Source organism: Castor canadensis, chromosome 14 (genome assembly GCF_047511655.1).
Source record: "Castor canadensis chromosome 14, mCasCan1.hap1v2, whole genome shotgun sequence".
Lineage (NCBI taxonomy): Eukaryota > Metazoa > Chordata > Mammalia > Rodentia > Castoridae > Castor > Castor canadensis.
Window position 1 is genome coordinate 1,144,935 of NC_133399.1, and position 15,787 is coordinate 1,160,721.

General features: G+C 61.8%; 2 protein-coding genes across 3 annotated transcripts; both read right to left on the minus strand.

The window, feature by feature from the left end:
• Positions 1–510: 510 nt before the first annotated feature.
• Positions 511–8,744, minus strand: Tmem161a (transmembrane protein 161A). Of its 2 annotated transcripts, none has more exons than XM_020181335.2 (12): positions 8,674–8,744; positions 6,584–6,687; positions 6,088–6,168; positions 5,734–5,831; positions 5,482–5,563; positions 5,137–5,288; positions 3,432–3,492; positions 3,201–3,344; positions 2,998–3,111; positions 2,731–2,905; positions 2,527–2,623; positions 511–1,429 (listed from the first exon to the last, which is right to left on the minus strand). In XM_020181335.2, exons 1-12 carry the CDS (start codon positions 8,674–8,676, stop codon positions 1,176–1,178), a joined length of 1,365 nt encoding a protein of 454 aa, XP_020036924.1. In that variant the 5' UTR covers positions 8,677–8,744; the 3' UTR covers positions 511–1,175. The 2 variants fall into 2 exon arrangements, with proteins under 2 accessions (XP_020036924.1, XP_020036923.1); XM_020181334.2 differs by having other exon boundaries at positions 5,482–5,638.
• Positions 8,745–11,717: 2,973 nt separating this feature from the next.
• On the minus strand, positions 11,718–15,787 carry Mef2b (myocyte enhancer factor 2B). Its single transcript, XM_020181336.2, has 8 exons — positions 15,696–15,787; positions 15,118–15,321; positions 13,625–13,759; positions 13,058–13,205; positions 12,789–12,916; positions 12,610–12,703; positions 12,382–12,493; positions 11,718–12,069 (listed from the first exon to the last, which is right to left on the minus strand). The coding sequence occupies exons 1-8, from the start codon at positions 15,747–15,749 to the stop codon at positions 11,844–11,846; spliced, it is 1,101 nt and encodes a 366-aa protein (XP_020036925.1). The 5' UTR covers positions 15,750–15,787; the 3' UTR covers positions 11,718–11,843.

The window sequence follows — 15,787 nt, forward strand, 5'->3', positions numbered from 1 at the left end:
TGCGTTTGCCTAGCCTCAGCCTGGGTGCTGGAATCACAGCCTGTGCCACCACACCTCCACCCAGCCTGGGGACCTCCCTGCGGGCTGTCCTCTGCCACCTGCTCATTGGTAACCCTGTCTTCACGTCCCCATCCCTGGAGTCAGCACCCAGGCAGACCACAGCCCTGAGTCAGGGCTTGTCCCCACGTCCGGGACAAGTCTGGGGGGACCTACCCAAAGCCGGCCAGAAACGCCAGTATTCCTGCAAAGACATCCGTGCCCTCACCAGCCCGTTTGATCTTCAGTGCTCTACCTGTGAATGACCAGGAGCGGTGGTGCGGCCTCCAACCTCAGTCCTCCTGATCTCAGCCTCTCAAGTAGCTAAGATTCTAGACGGGAGCCACTGGGGCCTGGCTTAAAGGTTTTACAAAAAGAGGTGGTGGGACCTTTAAGAGCTGCTGAGGCCGTGGGGGGGGGGGGAGTCCTGCTGTCACCAGTGGGACCCCCTCTCAGGAGCCCCATCTTCCCGCACCTCCTCTGCACGGACGCCTTGCTGCTTCACCGTGGCCTTGCCCTCCTCCATCGCTGGACGCGAGCTCTCTGGGGTTTTTTATTGCTTTGCTTATTTGTCAGTACTGGGGTTTGAACTCAGGGCCTCACCCTTGCCAGGCAGGTGCTCTACCACTTGTGCCATGTCCCCACTTTTTTTTTTTTTTTGCAGTGCTGGGGACGTGACATTCAGGGTCCCACACATGCTAGGCAGGTGCACCCCCCGACCTCCCCCCTGCATTTGTGCCTTTCTCCAATCCGCCTTGAGCTTTTCCTCACCCGCTTGCCCTTCCTTTCCTTCACCCCTTCTCCTCTTCCTCCTCCCAGGCCGTGCGGTCACCCGGCCCTGCAGGAAGCCATCACCTGTGCGTGCCACTCCCCACGCCCCTGGGATCCCATTTGAAAACGCTGCTTTCTCCTTTATTCATCCAGAGGGCAGCTGCCACTCAAACCTTGCATGCACACGCTTGGCGACAACAGTGGCTTGCCTGGGGCAGGGGAGCCAGTTCCCAGGAGTCCACAGGGGGTCAGGGCCAGGCACCGTGGTGAGGGGGACATGGGCAGCGGGAGCCCGTCTTGCAGCTGGGGACACCGAGGCACACTGAGTCCACAGCTGAGGGCCCGACCTCAGGCCCACGAGGGCGGCGCTAGGAGCCGGCCAGGTGCTGGTGGAAGTAGAGGCCCAGCAGGCTGGACAGCAGCTGGCAGGCGGCCGTCCACCAGATGAGGTATGCCAGGACGCCCCGGAGGAAGAGGGGCGTCAGCAGGCCGCCCAGGGCCCCTGCGATCTGCGCCGCCGTCTGCTGGGCCTCGTCCTCCCCGGGCAGGACAGGGGTCGCACTGGCTGGGGACAGGGCGAGTGACAGTGCGGGGGCTGGGCCCAGGCCCCAAGAGTAGCCACCTGCCGGGGGGGGGGGGGGAATGGAAGGAGAGGGGAAGGGGTCATGGTGGAGAAAGAGGATGGGTCAGTCCTGGGGACCTGATGATCTCTGCTGGAGCACCACCTCCACCCCGCTACCTGCTCACCCCACCCTGCGCCATGCTTAGCTTCCCGCCCAAGCCCCACTCCTGCCCAGGCTCCGCCTCCACATCTCCCGCTGGCCCCGCCTGTCAGATGCCCCGCCCCACCCCCTCTCCATTGGCCCCGCCTCCTGTCGTATGCCCAAATACCTCTCCCCAGCCCCACCCCTGCCCTCTGCTCCACCGCCATCCCAGACCCCGCCCCAGGCCCCGCCCCTGCCCTGTGCTCCACCTCCATCCCAGGCCCCGCCCCTGCACTTTGCTCCACCCCCATCCCAGGCCCCGCCCCAGGCCCCGCCCCTGCCCTGTGCTCCACCTCCATCCTAGGCCTCGCCCCCACCCTCTGCTCCACCTCCATCCCAAGCCCCGCCCCAGGCCCCCGCCCTGTGCTCCACCCCCATCTCAGGCCCCGCCCCTGCACTTTGCTCCACCTCCATCCCAGGCCCCCGCCCCTGCCCTGTGCTCCACCCCCATCCCAGGCCCCGCCCCTGCACTTTGCTCCACCCCCATCCCAGGCCCCGCCCCAGGCCCCGCCCCTGCCCTGTGCTCCACCTCCATCCTAGGCCTCGCCCCCACCCTCTGCTCCACCTCCATCCCAAGCCCCGCCCCAGGCCCCCGCCCTGTGCTCCACCCCCATCTCAGGCCCCGCCCCTGCACTTTGCTCCACCTCCATCCCAGGCCCCGCCCCTGCACTTTGCTCCACCTCCATCCCAGGCCCCGCCCCTGCACTTTGCTCCACCCCCATCCCAGGCCCCGCCCCTGCACTTTGCTCCACCCCCATCCCAGACCCCGCCCCTGCACTTTGCTCCACCTCCATCCCAGGCCCCGCCCCCGCCCTCTGCTCCACCTCCATCCCAGGCCCCGCCCCCGCCCTCTGCTCCACCCCCATCCCAGGCCCCGCCCCTGCCCTCTGCTCCACCCCCACCCCAGGCCCCGCCCCTCCCAGACCCCACCCCTGCCCTATGCCCCGCCCCTCACCCAGGGTCTTGAGCAGCAGCGTGCAGTTGAGCGTGAGGATGAGCGGCGTCAGGTACTGCAAGCTCACCACCGTCACATAGCAGTAGACCCGGACCACCTGGGGGCAGGTATAGGTGGTGGCCGCAGTGCGAGGCCCTTCCCCGTTCAGGGCGACCCCCCCCACCCCGGGGTCCCCGCCCCGCCCCGTCCCCTGGGGCTCCATACCCGCTGCTGGATCTCACGGGCCTCGATGCGGCCCGCCTCCCTCCGCAGCTGCTCCACGCGGGACTTGGCCAGGCACAGGTAGGCCTGCAGGTGCGGCCGGGTCACCGCCAGCCGCAGCAGGCACAGCGCCACCAGCACCCAGAGGCGCAGGGAGTCGAAGCCCGAGTCCGACAGCCTGCAGGAGAGGAAGGGGCGAGGCTGGTGAGGCCGTCCCCACCCCAGATCGTCCCCGGCTCCTCCCTGGACCCCCCTCAGTCCCACACGCACAGGGAGAAGGGGGCCTCCCCGCTGGGCGCCTGGCGCAGGAAGTCTCGGGCAATGGGCTTCGTCCACACCCACAGGATGAACAAGGGAGACAGGAAGCTGGCGTGCAGGAGGAACCTGGGGGGAGGGGTGGCAGTGAGGCTGGGGTGTCCCACCAGCCCCCCAGCCTCTCTCCAGACCCCCCTCCCACCGGGCGGCCACATAACTGCAGCACGGGCCGGTCCTCCGACATGGTCAGCGCATCCCGGTGGGTCTGGGCCAGCCGCAGGCCGGGGAAGGTGAGGAAGGCGCCCAGCACGGAGCCCACCACGGCCAGCCCCACGCGGAGGGCCAGCTTGGCCACGGGGAGCCTGCAGGGAGCAGAAGTGCAGGTCTGAGGGGCGCACAGTGGGTCAGAACCCAGCCTGCCCCCAGCTGTCCCCATGCCTGGGACTCACGCCCAGTCCCAGCCCTGATTCTTCAGGAGTGGCTCCAGGTTGTGGATCATGCTAGCCAGGCCTGGGGAGAAAGGGGAGAAAGGAACAGAGTGGGTCCCCAGGTCTGGAAGCCCGCTCTGACCCCTCCCAGAGCCTTTGGTTCTCAAAGAGGTCCGCACCAGAGGTGGCCAGGCCTTGTGCCAGGCATTAGGACGACATTTGTTTCCATTTATCTATTTATTTTTGCGATGCTGGGGATGGAACCCCAGCCCTGTGCTCCGCCCCACACTCAGGGTATCGGGCCTTCCAGGCGAGCGCTCACCACTGAGCTGCAACCCGAGATCTGCAACGCAACTTTTTGTCCTAGTTATGCACGACTCTTTTCATGAGATAGAGCCATGTCCCAGGAGGGTGACGGCTCTGACCTAATCAATGGATTAAGGTGGAGTCATCACCTGATGGCATTTTTGGAAGACTGTGGACACGAGCAGGTGGGGGCCCGGGGGAGGAAGTGGGTCACCAGAGGCTTTGGAAGGGTACTTTTTGTCCCTGGTCCCTTCTCCTGCCTCTCTGCTTCCTGGCAACCATGAGGGGAGCAGCTGCTCTGTCACACACTCCCACCATGTCGTTCTCTCACCACAGGCCCACTGCAACAGAGCCAGGTGACCATGAGCTGAGACCTCTGAACCCATGCACCAAAATACATCCTTCGTCCCTAAAGTCACAGTGACCAGAACTAGCTAACAAGATGAGGCTGCCTTCGGATGAGTGGACAGATTTGTAAAAGAACCCAATGAAGCTCTTCTAAAGGAAAAACAGAATTACGGAAACAAGAGGGCGTTAAATGGCACATTAGAAACAGGCAAAGGAGAAACTGATGAGCTGGAAGACAGATCCAAAGAAATCACTCAGATGCAGAGAAAGACAAGAAGGTGGAAGAGAGGCCAAGACAAAAAGTACAGAAAAGAGGCTAGCTTATCCAAATCGGAGCCCGAGGGAGAAAAGAGGGGGACTGGAGGGGGATTAGCTGTTGGAGGAAAATAACTGAGATGTCCATAGAATGAGCGACACAATCAAGCCAGACTAATTAAAACAAATCCACAGCCGGGCGCTGCTGGCTCACGCCTGTAATCCCAGCTACTCAGGAGGCAGCGGCCAGGAGGATCAAGGTTCAAAGCCAGCCTGGGAAAACAGTTCCTCCAGACCCTATCTTGAAAAAACCCTTCACAAAAAGGGGCTGGTGGAGTGGCTCAAGGTGAAGCCCCTGAGTTCAAACCCCACCTCCACTGTTTCTTGATTTTAAAGGCAAAGGATAAAGGCCAGACACGTTTTGCATGGGCTTGCAGAACCTGTTCCCTCTGGCGGACGCAGGACAGTGGTTTCTATGGCACAGCAGATGTACCCCCAGGTTAGTTTTGCTGTGATTTTCTGCAGTCCTGGGGATGGCCCCACGCTGACCCCTAAGTTAAATTAGACCGTGCGGCCAGGCGGGCAGTCTGCAGTGCAACAGCTACAGCCAGGCTCGTCCTCCAGGGACAGTGACACAGGGGACAGCCTCATGTCCCCAAGGCCCACCCAACAGGGCATCCAGGGTGCAAGTCTGGGCCTCATGGACGTCTGTGGTCACTCGTGGACCCTGCTGGGCCCTCAAGCCTTCTCTGTGCTAGATGGACACCAGCCCCAGTCAGCTCATGGGAGTGACGGGGACAGTGGGGACCGCACCTACCTGGCTCCAGCCCCAGCTCCAGGGTCTCTTCCCGGACCACCTGCACCAGCATGGCCAGGAGGAGGAAGACGAAGGCAAAGGTGAGGCAGACGGAGCGCTCGCCACTGTCCTTGGCACTGAAGTACAGCCGGGTCACCGTCAAGAACACCTTACTGGGGGGCAGAGCTAAGGAGGCCTGGCACGGGGAGGGAGTGGTCTCTGCTCCGCCACCCGCAGCCCGGGAGCCCCAACTCCAGAACACTGAATCTGGGCAGCGGAGGCACAGCAGGACATCACGGACCCAGCAACTGGGGGCTGGGGAAGCCGGGGTCCTGCAGGCCCCACCAGGACGGGGAAGAAGGATACATGGAGAAGGCCACGGTGAGCAGGCACCAGAACACGGCGATGTTGGTCTCCCTGGCTGGCGCCAGCACGCAGTAGTAGGCCTCTGTGAACAGGTACACGCCGCCCGAGTACACGGCGAAGTCCACGAACCACTGGTACTCCAGGAAAAAGCGCAGCACTGCGCAGAGCCGCGCTCAGCCCCCTCTCCGCGACCCCCGGGGTGCTGACCGGGGCCCAGGGAGGACAGCTGGGGGTCCAGGGCAGGGTGGTTACCTAGGGCGTCCACGGTGGTCAGGGGGCAGGTCTCCAGCCGGAATGGGGCGTCTCGGGGCACCAATAGTGGCTTCTCGTCGCCAAGGCCATTGGCCCACCTGGGGGGATGTGGGCAAGGAAGAGAGCAGGTAGAATGACAGCCCTGTGTCACCTTCAGGTCTTCAGTCCCCGCTCCCGTCTCCTCTGCACCCCCAGGTATGGGGACCTCCCAACCACAGGGTGCCCAGAGCACATGGCCAGCCACTATTCCAGGCTAACTGGACGTGACCATGGCCTAGGCTGTGCTTGTCCATTCACCTGTTCCCTAAAGTGTGGGAGGGCTGGCAGGGGGTCCTGGGGTCCAGGGTCACTCACCGCTCCTTCCTGCCTCTGGGCCTCGGTCTCCCGGCTAGGGCTCGCAGCTCCTCCTCGGATGGGTGCTTGTACCGGAACAGACTGAGGACGGATATGGTGGTCAGGAGGCTCGGATATGGGGGTGCAGCAGGGAGCCCCAGTCCACGCACGAGAGTTGGAGGGCCGGGTCAGGGCTGGGCCAGGGAAGCCCCTTGGGGAAGGTGTCTAGGGAGGATTAGGTAGCCACAGGGGCAAAATTCTAGGGAACAGTGGGGTCAGCAGATCCAGGTTCGGTGGGCTTAGGGGTCCTGGACACCCCGGAATCTGCAGGCACCCCCTTTCGGGGTGGTGCATCTCTCAGGTTCTGTGAGATTCCCAGAAAGGGTCAGGCACAGGGAAGGCTGGATTGCAGGAAGGGGGACGGAGAAGTGGGCGTGAGAAAGGTATGCAAGGGGCGGGGCTTGAGTTCCCTTGGGGCGTGGTCACGCAGGCTCCGCCCAGCGTGGGCGGGGCTCACCTGCCATTGCAGAGCAGCCAGCGTGCAAAGGAGCAGTGGGGCGCCAGCCTGTGCATGAGGGTGGCGGTGAGCAGGGTCACCACCAGCTGCACTCCGAGGACCGCCTGGGGGAAGGGACAGGTCAGCCAGGCTGGCCAGAAGGTCACCAGGTCTCTCAGGCAATACTCAGGCTATTTATAGAGAAGCCAGGAGGACCCGGGACAGTGTGGCTCTCACAGAATGTTGGAGAAGGGATCTGGGGTGAGTGATCCCAGACTGTGCAACCCTGGGGGTCTCTGCTGGCCTCAGGACCTCACCCTGGCCTGGTCTCCCCCATACCCACATCAGAGACCAGGCCTACACCCCCAGGGCATGTTTATACTTTTGTATTGATACCCTCCCTCTGTCCCTCCATCCCTCCCTCCCTCCCTTCTTCCTTCCTTCTCAGCTGGGACCAAGAACCATGGGGGTGGGACATGACCCCTCCAAGCCCGGTGGGTGCAGTCTCTTCAGGCCTTGCCCTTCCTCCTAGGACCCCTCCCCCATGCACCCTCCAGGGCTGTCCAAACATCAGAGTTTTGGGAAGCCCTCACCAGCCTTTCTGCTCCCTCTGTGCTATCCCCGTGACCTATCACCAATAGGGTTTTGGGTTTGGTTGGTTTTTTGAAACAGGGTTTTTTGCAGCCCAGACTGCCCTAGAGCTCTCCATCCTCCTGCCTCAGCCTCCCCAGAACTGGGATGACAGGTGTGGCCACTACTCACCCTTTGCCACAGTTTAAACCACTGGCCTGGTCTGGCACCTGTGCCTCATACCTGTAATCCCAGCTACTTGAAAGGCTGAGATCCAGAGGACTGAGGTTCGAGGCCAGCTTGGGCAAACAGTTCATGAGACCCCCATCTCCAAAATAACCAGAGCAAAATGGACTGGAGGTTTGGTTCAAGTGGTAGTGTCTGCTTTGCAAGTGCAAAGCCCTAAGTTCAAATCCCAGGCCCACCAAAACAAAACATAAACCACAGGACCAGCCCGGCAGCACCTCCAATGGGAATCTCTGTGGAGCTGAAGACCACCAAGGGGCGCGGGACCCCTCTCCATCCCTCCCTCGGATTCTGCCATCCACCTTGCCTTGCTGCCGACTCTCTCCCCCTGGGGCCCTGCCTGAGCCCCACTGCTTGGACCCCACCACCCTCTGCGATCGCCCCAAGAAGGGACCTTAGCTCAGGCTGCATCCCAGTGCATCAGGGACAGGAAGGAGGGGGAGCAAAGTGGACTGGACAGGGGCACTCATAAAGCTGCTGGGGTCCCCGCGCGCCGGCAGACCTTTCCCTGGTCACTCTGCTAAAGTCAGGGCCACCTGCCTCCACCCACTCTCAGGGCAGGCTGGAACCAGGCCCCACTTTCAAGAGCCCCCCCACCACTGCTCTTCGTCCAGCCTCAGCCCCAACGCCCCTCTCTAGGGATCCCCCAAGCAGGGCCAGGATGCAGGATGCCCCCTCCAGCCTCTCCAGTACCACCCCCTTCCCCACCACCCCTGCAGGACCCTCGGGACTGCAGGGCTGTCACCCAGCCTCAGCCAGCCTGGCCTGCAGAATTTGAGCCACGCACTGCACGGGATGGCCTCGGAGCCCCAGGAGGACGGAGGGTCCCCCCGTGCTGTCCCCTGTGGGAGACCCCCTGAGCCACCCAGACCCCTCGGCTGGCCCCACCCCTCGGGACTCTCCCGCCCCTGCATGCATGCCCTGTGATCCCCGCAGGGACCCCCGATGGAGCCCATCCCCCACGCCCTCCGCAGAGGGGACCCCAGACCACCCTCGCGGGGTTCCGAACATGCTGGGGGACCCCAATCTCTTCCTTGGGGTCACAACCCCTGGGCAGGGCCCCCAAGCCATGAACGTGTCCCCCAGAGGCTTGCAAGTCCCCCCCAGCACTCTCAGGGACTTCCGGTCCCCTCGGTGCGACCCCCGCGGACTCCCCGAGAGGCTCTGCGCCCCCAGAGAGGGTAACGCGGTCCCCAGTGCGACCGCGAATCCCACAAAGGGGTCCTGTCCCCTCGGTGTCTCCTGCTCCCGCTCCTCTGGTCCCCTCAGGGGCCACCACGCAGAGGGACACTCACCATGTCGCCGGCCCGAGTGCAGGGAGAGTACCCACCGTTTTGAGGCTAGGGCACGCTGCAAAAGTCCAACCAATCAGAACCTCGCTCTTGTCTGACGAGCAGCCCGTATAACCAATCAGTAGGCTGAGAGCCAGCAAATCACAAGGTACGGGGAGGTGTCGGTTGCGCGCGTTGCATGCTGGAAGTTGTAGTTCTAGTGCGTCACATGCGCTCAGATCACTGTGTCCTGGACTCCTGTGTAGTAGGAATCTATCTATGAAACTCCTGCACCGACCTTGCAAGTCTGCAGTGAAGACATTATTCATCCAAACACCGTCGGAACTCCCCTTGATCAAGAGCATTCAGTAGCTTCCACTGACCCAAGTATTCTTTTTCTTTTTTTTTTTTTTGGGTGGGGCGAGGGACGGGGTTGGGTTTTGAATTCAGGGCCTCACACTTGCAAAGCAGGTGCTCTACCGCTTGAGCCACAATTCCAGCTCGTTTTCCCTGGGCTCGCCTTGAACCTTGATCCTCCCCATCTCAGCCTCCCAAGTAGCTAGTATCATCACATCGCCCCAAGGAGAAGGGTGAGTTCAGTACAATGAGACATTTTGAGGGAAAAAAGACCACATTCACATACTTTTTATTACAACACCTCGGTGTAATTGTTTTATTGTTGCTGTTGACCTCTGCTGTGCCTACTTTATACACTAAACTCTGTCATAGCTATCTTGTATAGGGGAATGACAGATCTTTGGGATCTGGTACTAGCCAGGCTTTTGGAAATCCAGTGGGGGTTTTCTTGAGACATGGCCCCTGTGGATGAGGGGACCACTGCTCTCTGTCCTTTGCTCCTTGTTCAGTCCTTCTGTTCCACACTGGATGTGACTTCATTTCACCCTGCAGGGGACAAATCCATGTCCCCCACCCTACAACGTGTGACTCACCCATCTTCCCATCCCTGTGACAAAAAAACAAGGGACAATCAACCCTTGTTGGAAGGGAGAGTAGGAAGAGTGGACTAGCTGTGCTGCTTTGGGCCTGTGGTGAGCTGGTCCATCATGGCAGGAGCACATGGCAGACAGGAAGCAAAGTCAGGAAAAGGAAATGGTCTTCAAATCCATGCCCCACCCCATGACCTCACTTCCTCCCACCAAGCTCCACCCGTTAAAGTTCCCACCACCTCCCAAAAGCCCACAGGCTGGGGACCAAGCCTTCTATACATGGCCCTTTGGGGGACACCCCAGATCCAGAACATAGGATTGGCCATCCTTGGCAGTCCGTACTCTGTCCACAGTGGACATTGTACGTCCTTAATGCAGGTCTGACTGTCTCACTGGCTGTTTCTGGGGATCAGCTCTTCAGCTCTGATCTCCATTGTTATGCCTGGGCCTAGGCCTGGGCCACTTTAAGTGACTAAACTCCTGGAAGACTTGGGGTCCATTGAATGGTGGAGTTCTTATGCATTCCTGTTTATATTTTATTTTATCTTTGCGTGCCCACCAGGAAGTCACAGCTCACAGTGATTTCACGAAAGGCGTTTTTGACTTGGTTGCCGCGGGTTGAATTCAAAGCGCACCGCCAGCGCCACCTGGTGCCAGATGAAGGAAGTGCAGCCTCCCAGGGATGGGGTCTCAGAGCCAAGCCCATCCTCCCTGGTCTCCCACCCCCCCCCAAAAAAAGCACCCAGTTTTTTAATTTGTTTCTTTGGATCAGGGTCTCACGATGTTGTTTCGCAGACTGTCCTCAAATTCCTGGGCTCAGTAGCTGGGACCTCAGGTGCACCCCCACCCCCAAACGCCCCCTCCCGGCCTACATTTTAATGAATATCGCACCGGGCGTGGACTCCAGAGACTGTCCGGCTCCCTGGCCACCGAGAGTGAGATCCAGGAGTGAGGAAGAAGCGCCCTCTGGCTGTGCCTCAGTTTCCCCCAAGGCATCTGCTGCCATGGTCCTAACCCTAATCCTCCTCCTCGGTCCCTAATCCTGCGTCTGGTTCCCTGAGATGCTGTGACGGTGACACCCTGGTGGGAGTTCACTGGGTGGCGTGTTTGCTCTTCACCCCATGTGGACTTCTGGCGTGCACAATGTGGGCTCCCGTACCGCTTCCACCCAGGCACATGCTTCCCTTCACGCCCACCCTGGGGGCTTGGTGGGCCTGCTTCCAAACAACCAGTCACCTCCTGTCCACCTCCCGCCTTCTTAGCCCTTGATCCCCCAAATCTATGTCCCCCAGAGCCCTGGGGGAGGCGCTTGTACACGTTTTTCAATGCTGGGGATAAACTCAGAGCCTTGTGCACATCAGGCAAGCACTGCAAACTGAGCTGCACCCCAGGTTTCCTTTCAGAGTCTCACTGTGGAGCCTGGGCTGGCCTGGAACTCAGATCCTCTTGCCTCAGCCTCCCAGGTGCCGGGATTACAGGCGTGGCCCGCCGTGCCCTGTGGCTTGGCACTTGTAGGGGGCTGGGTGGAGGTGACTGAGCCAGAGATGGATTTTCGGTGGGGACAGCTGCACAATTCAGCTGCCTCTTAAGGTTGAAGTGAGCTCCAGAGGGGTGAGTGGGGCAGGGTAGGGGTCAGATCTCTGAGTGTCCTAAAGATCCCACAGAGGCCACCTTGGGGTGCTTTTCTAGGAACACCCTGTGGTTCCTGGATACCCTGGCTGCCCTCGTGTAGGGGACAGGCCCTGGGTACAGCGTGTGTCCCCAAAGTGGGTGTACATGCACCCTGCTTCTGAGCCTGGGGCACAAGGAAATTGCTGGTCAAGGGACCCCACATTCACCACCACGGCTGCACCCCAGCCTGGGGGCTTCATGAGCCCAGAACCCGACACCCCTAGGAGCCACCCTGGCCGGGCCAGGGGCTGTGGGGAGCCTAGCCTCCCCTACAGGTGTCCCCTGGCTACCCCTCTCAGCATGGACTTCTGCAGGGAGCACCCCAGACTAAGACCAGCAGGAAGGGGTGGGGGATCCCCTTCTGAGCAGTGTCTGAGAGTGACCACAGCCCAGGCACATGGGCACCACGTGTTTTATTGGTGCTCACAAGCGGGAAGGGGGACAGAGCCCCCTGTGTGCACCTGAACTCGGGAGCTCCTCCCCAGCCCCCACCATGAACGGGGACCACTGAGTCTTCTCTGCCGAGGCCAGAGGGGGCTGGCCAGGTCCCCGGGCGCCCTCACCATCCGGGGGTCACTATCGGGGCCACCCATCGGCCGAGGGCAGCCGTCGCAGTGTGGGCGCTGGCCGCAGGGGCTCAGCCAGAGGCCGGGCGAGGAGCAGCGGATAGGGGAAGGTCTTGGGAAAGTCGCCAGGTCCCCCAGGAGCGGGTGACAGGCGTTCAGACTTGATGCTGACTGGGGGCGTCGGTGGGGAGGCTCCACGGGTGGGGGGGCCCTCCTCACCCAGGCTGCGGCCCCCACTGTAATCGGGAGAGAGAGAGAGAGAGAGAGAGGGAGAGAGACTGAGCTCAGCAAGGAAGGGAAGTGGCCAGGGAGGTGACGAGTGTGAGCAAAGTCTCCTCAGGAGGACCCTGGGAAAGGAGGGGGTGGCCAACCCTCTGGGGGCCCCCAAAATAGCCATCCATCAACCAGAGAGCAATGGCTGATGGGGCAGAGACAGGGCGCAGTTCCTGCCATGGCCACCAGGGGTCAGCACTGACCGGGGCATTGCAGGACCGGGTGGGGGGCCCCTCGGAGCACCCCGGTATGCAGGGGGCGCAGAGTGTGCTTACCTGGACTGGGCAGGGGTGGCTGGGGGCCCATCCGCCCTCGAGGACTGCCAGGGGCCCAGTGTGGGGGGCTGCAGCAAGCCAGGGGGTGGCGGGGGGTCTCCCAGGCTGTATTCTGGAAGGCAAGAGGGGTACACTGAGGCAGGGGCCCCCCGAGCCCCCCATGCCTGGGCTTTCAGCGCAGTGCAGACCCCTCCCAGCAGGCAGGTATGTAGAGGTGCCCAGGCTTACCTGGGGGGCCTGCGGGAAGGAACGGAAAGCTCCCCAGAGGGGGTCCAGGGGCTGCAGTGGTGCTGGGGCTCTGCAGGCTGCTGTAGAGGGTTCTCTGTGGGCAGAGAGGGGAAACTGAGGCCCACACCCAGGCCACCCATCTGCCCTCACCAGCTCCCCGACCTCCTCTCCCCACTCACCGGGGTACTCAGACCCCCTCGAGCCAGGCTACCAGGCAGGTCCGGCCTCCGTCCATCTGCCGTCAGGTACAGGGGGGGCGGTGTCTTGCTGGTGAGGTGGCTCGGTGAGAAGAGAGGGTGTCCCAGGCCTGGTGAAGAGATCCCAATGTGTCATCTAATGACATTGGAGGTTTGGGTAACACGCCCGGCCAGGTGGTGCCAGAGCCACCTGCATTGTGCACAGTCCCCCGCCCTCTAATCCCCCCCCAGGGCCTGTGCACCTGGCTCACCTGGGTGTCCAGCTTTGGGGGCTGCAGGTCGGAAGGGAGATGGACGGCTCTGGGCGGGCAGGGCCTCACCCAGCCCACTTGGGTCACAGCTTGGTGGGGGCAGGGCCCCATACACCATGTCTGGGCTGGGCATGGTGGGCACTGCCGGCTGTGGACAGAGGTGGAAAGAAAGTACAGCCTCCCCATCGGGAAGCCTTTGCCACGCCCTCTCTGGGGTCCCTACCCACTCCCAGCTCTGGCCCAGAACCCTTCCGGCTCTGGCTCTCCTCACTAACTAGGTCTAGAACTGAGGCCGCTCACTCAGCATAGAGCTGGTACTGAAAGGACTGCCTGGGGGTATTTGATGAGTCAAAGAAATAAAGAAGGAAGGACTTGTTTGCCTGGTGAACTCTTACTTATCCTTCAAAGTCCCAGCTGGAATGTCCATTCCTTCAGGAAACCTTCCTTGCCCACCTCCAAATTTGAGGCATCCTGGTCCTGGCCCTAGGTCTATCTCTTAGTCTTAACCTCAGCCACCTGGGTGTAGATTGGGGGTGGGCACTCATTATGGAGCAGGGGGTCACTTACATAGAGCCGGGGCCGGGGCAAGGCTGGGTCACCTCCATCACCTCCCAGTCTCCGCAGTTTCTCTCCTGGCCCCTCAGACCCTTCATCGGGCTCCAGATCTGGCCCATCGAGGCCCACCCCCCTCCGCTTCAGTGTCTGTGGGGACAGGAAACACTAGGATGGACCCCTTCCCCTCCCAGCTCTGTGGATAGAGCAGCATGCAGGCAGGTGCCCCTCCAGCCAAATCCCATTGACCAAACCCCAGTGAGTTACCCTCTAGTAGTTCCAACTGTGTGAACAAGGGAGCAGAGAGGCCAAGAACCCACCCAGGTCACACAGCAGGCCTTTTGTTCTCTTCTCAGTGCGTGTGCCTGTAGAACCTGGTGTGTGCCTTAGTCTTTTGCTGTCTCTGTCTCTCTGTGTGTCCCCTGTCTTTCTCCCTTTGTGCACATCCATCTCAGCAGGACTCTCATGCTCGCCCCCTGCAGCAGGCACAAGCCCTGCAGAAGACAGACCCTGGCAGACGGACACGCGTCTGCACACAGACATGCTCCCTGTGGATAGCACGCCCCCTGCAGGGAGACACACCAGTGCAGAAGGCACGCCCCCTTGCAGATGGACACGCCCCCTGCAGACAGGCACATTCTCCAGGGAACAGACGACACGCCCCTGAACGTAGACACGCCCATTGGAGATAGACACGCCCCCTGCAGAACGCCCTTCCCTAGCGTATAGACACGCCCCCTGTAGACAGACACGCCCCTGCACATAGAGACACCCCTGAACGTAGACGCGCCCACTTTGCATAGACACGCCCCCCCTGTACGTAGACACGCCCCCTGCAGCCGGCACATTCCCCAGGGGATAGACACGCCCCCTGCACGTAGGTACGCCCACTACACATAGACACGCCCCTTGTAGAAGACACGCCCCTGTACATAGACACGCCCCTGCGTGTAGGCACGCCCCCTGCAGAAGACAGCCCATGGGATAGACACGCCCCCTGCGCGTAGGCACGCCCCCTGCGCGTAGGCACGCCCCCCGTGCGTAGGCACGCCCCCTGCAGAAGACAGCCCATGGATAGACACGCCCCTGTACATAGACACGCCCCCGTGAGTAGGCACGCCCCCTGCGCGTAGACACGCCCCCCGTGCGTAGACACGCCCCCTGCAGAAGACAGCCCATGGGATAGACACGCCCCTGTACATAGACACGCCCCCTGCGCGTAGGCACGCCCCCTGCGCGTAGGCACGCCCCCTGCGCGTAGGCACGCCCCCTGCAGAAGACAGCCCATGGGTAGACACGCCCCTGTACATAGACACGCCCCCTGCGCGTAGGCACGCCCCCTGCAGAAGACAGCCCATGGATAGACACGCCCCTGTACATAGACACGCCCCCGTGAGTAGGCACGCCCCCTGCGCGTGGGCACGCCCCCCGTGCGTAGACACGCCCCCTGCCCGTGGACACGCCCCCGCAGGCCGCCGCGGCCGCCCGCCCCGCCTCTCCCGCCGCACCTCCAGGATGTCGGCGTTGGTGCGGCTCTCGTGCGGCTCGCTGTACTCCGTGTACTTGAGCAGCACGCGGTCCATGTCGGTGCTCGCGTACTGGAACAGCCGGTTGGCGCTGTTGAAGATGATGAGCGCGATCTCGCAGTCGCACAGCACGCTCAGCTCGTACGCCTTCTTCATCAGCCCGAACTTCCGCTTGGTGAACGTCACCTGGGCCCGGGACCCACAGGGGCAGGGGACGAGACACGGCAAATGACCTTTCTGATTGTCCTTGCAGCTGCTTCGCCACCCCATGCGCTCTGATGCTGCTCACAAACTCCTACCGGTGCTTCAAAACCCAACCCAAATGTCCCTTCTCCTTCGGGAAGTCTTCTGTAGCCCCCCAGGCAGAGCCCACTTGGTGTCTCTAATTCTCTGCCTCCAGCGCTCTGAGTCACGGAATAAATACATAATAACCATGACGACCAGCAGACCCTCCATCCCACACTTCCACATATCTCCTCAGACCCTTACAACCTCCCCAAAATGGCCAGGCCTTTGCCCGGGCTGTGCCCCCCACCACACACCACTCCACCAGGACTCACCTGTCGGTTCCTTTGATCTAGAATGCGGGAGATTTGGATTTTTTTCCGACCCATGGTCACAGGCTGGGCGCAGTGACCTTAGCCTGGAGGAC

Excerpts from the sequence above, each read along its gene's own strand:
- Tmem161a (XM_020181334.2), bottom strand. Across the intron at positions 3,112-3,200 it reads GAGGACCGGCCCGTGCTGCA|GTTCCTCCTGCACGCCAGCT; the intron begins GTTATGTGGCCG and ends CCCTCCCCCCAG. Across the intron at positions 2,906-2,997 it reads GGGGAGGCCCCCTTCTCCCT|GCTGTCGGACTCGGGCTTCG; the intron begins GTGCGTGTGGGA and ends CCTCTCCTGCAG.
- Mef2b (XM_020181336.2), bottom strand. The coding sequence starts at position 15,749 with ATGGGTCGGAAAAAAATCCAAATCTCCCGCATTCTAGATCAAAGGAAC. Across the intron at positions 12,704-12,788 it reads GAGGGGGTCTGAGTACCCCG|AGAACCCTCTACAGCAGCCT; the intron begins GTGAGTGGGGAG and ends CTCTGCCCACAG. Across the intron at positions 12,070-12,381 it reads GCCACCCCTGCCCAGTCCAG|TGGGGGCCGCAGCCTGGGTG; the intron begins GTAAGCACACTC and ends TCCCGATTACAG.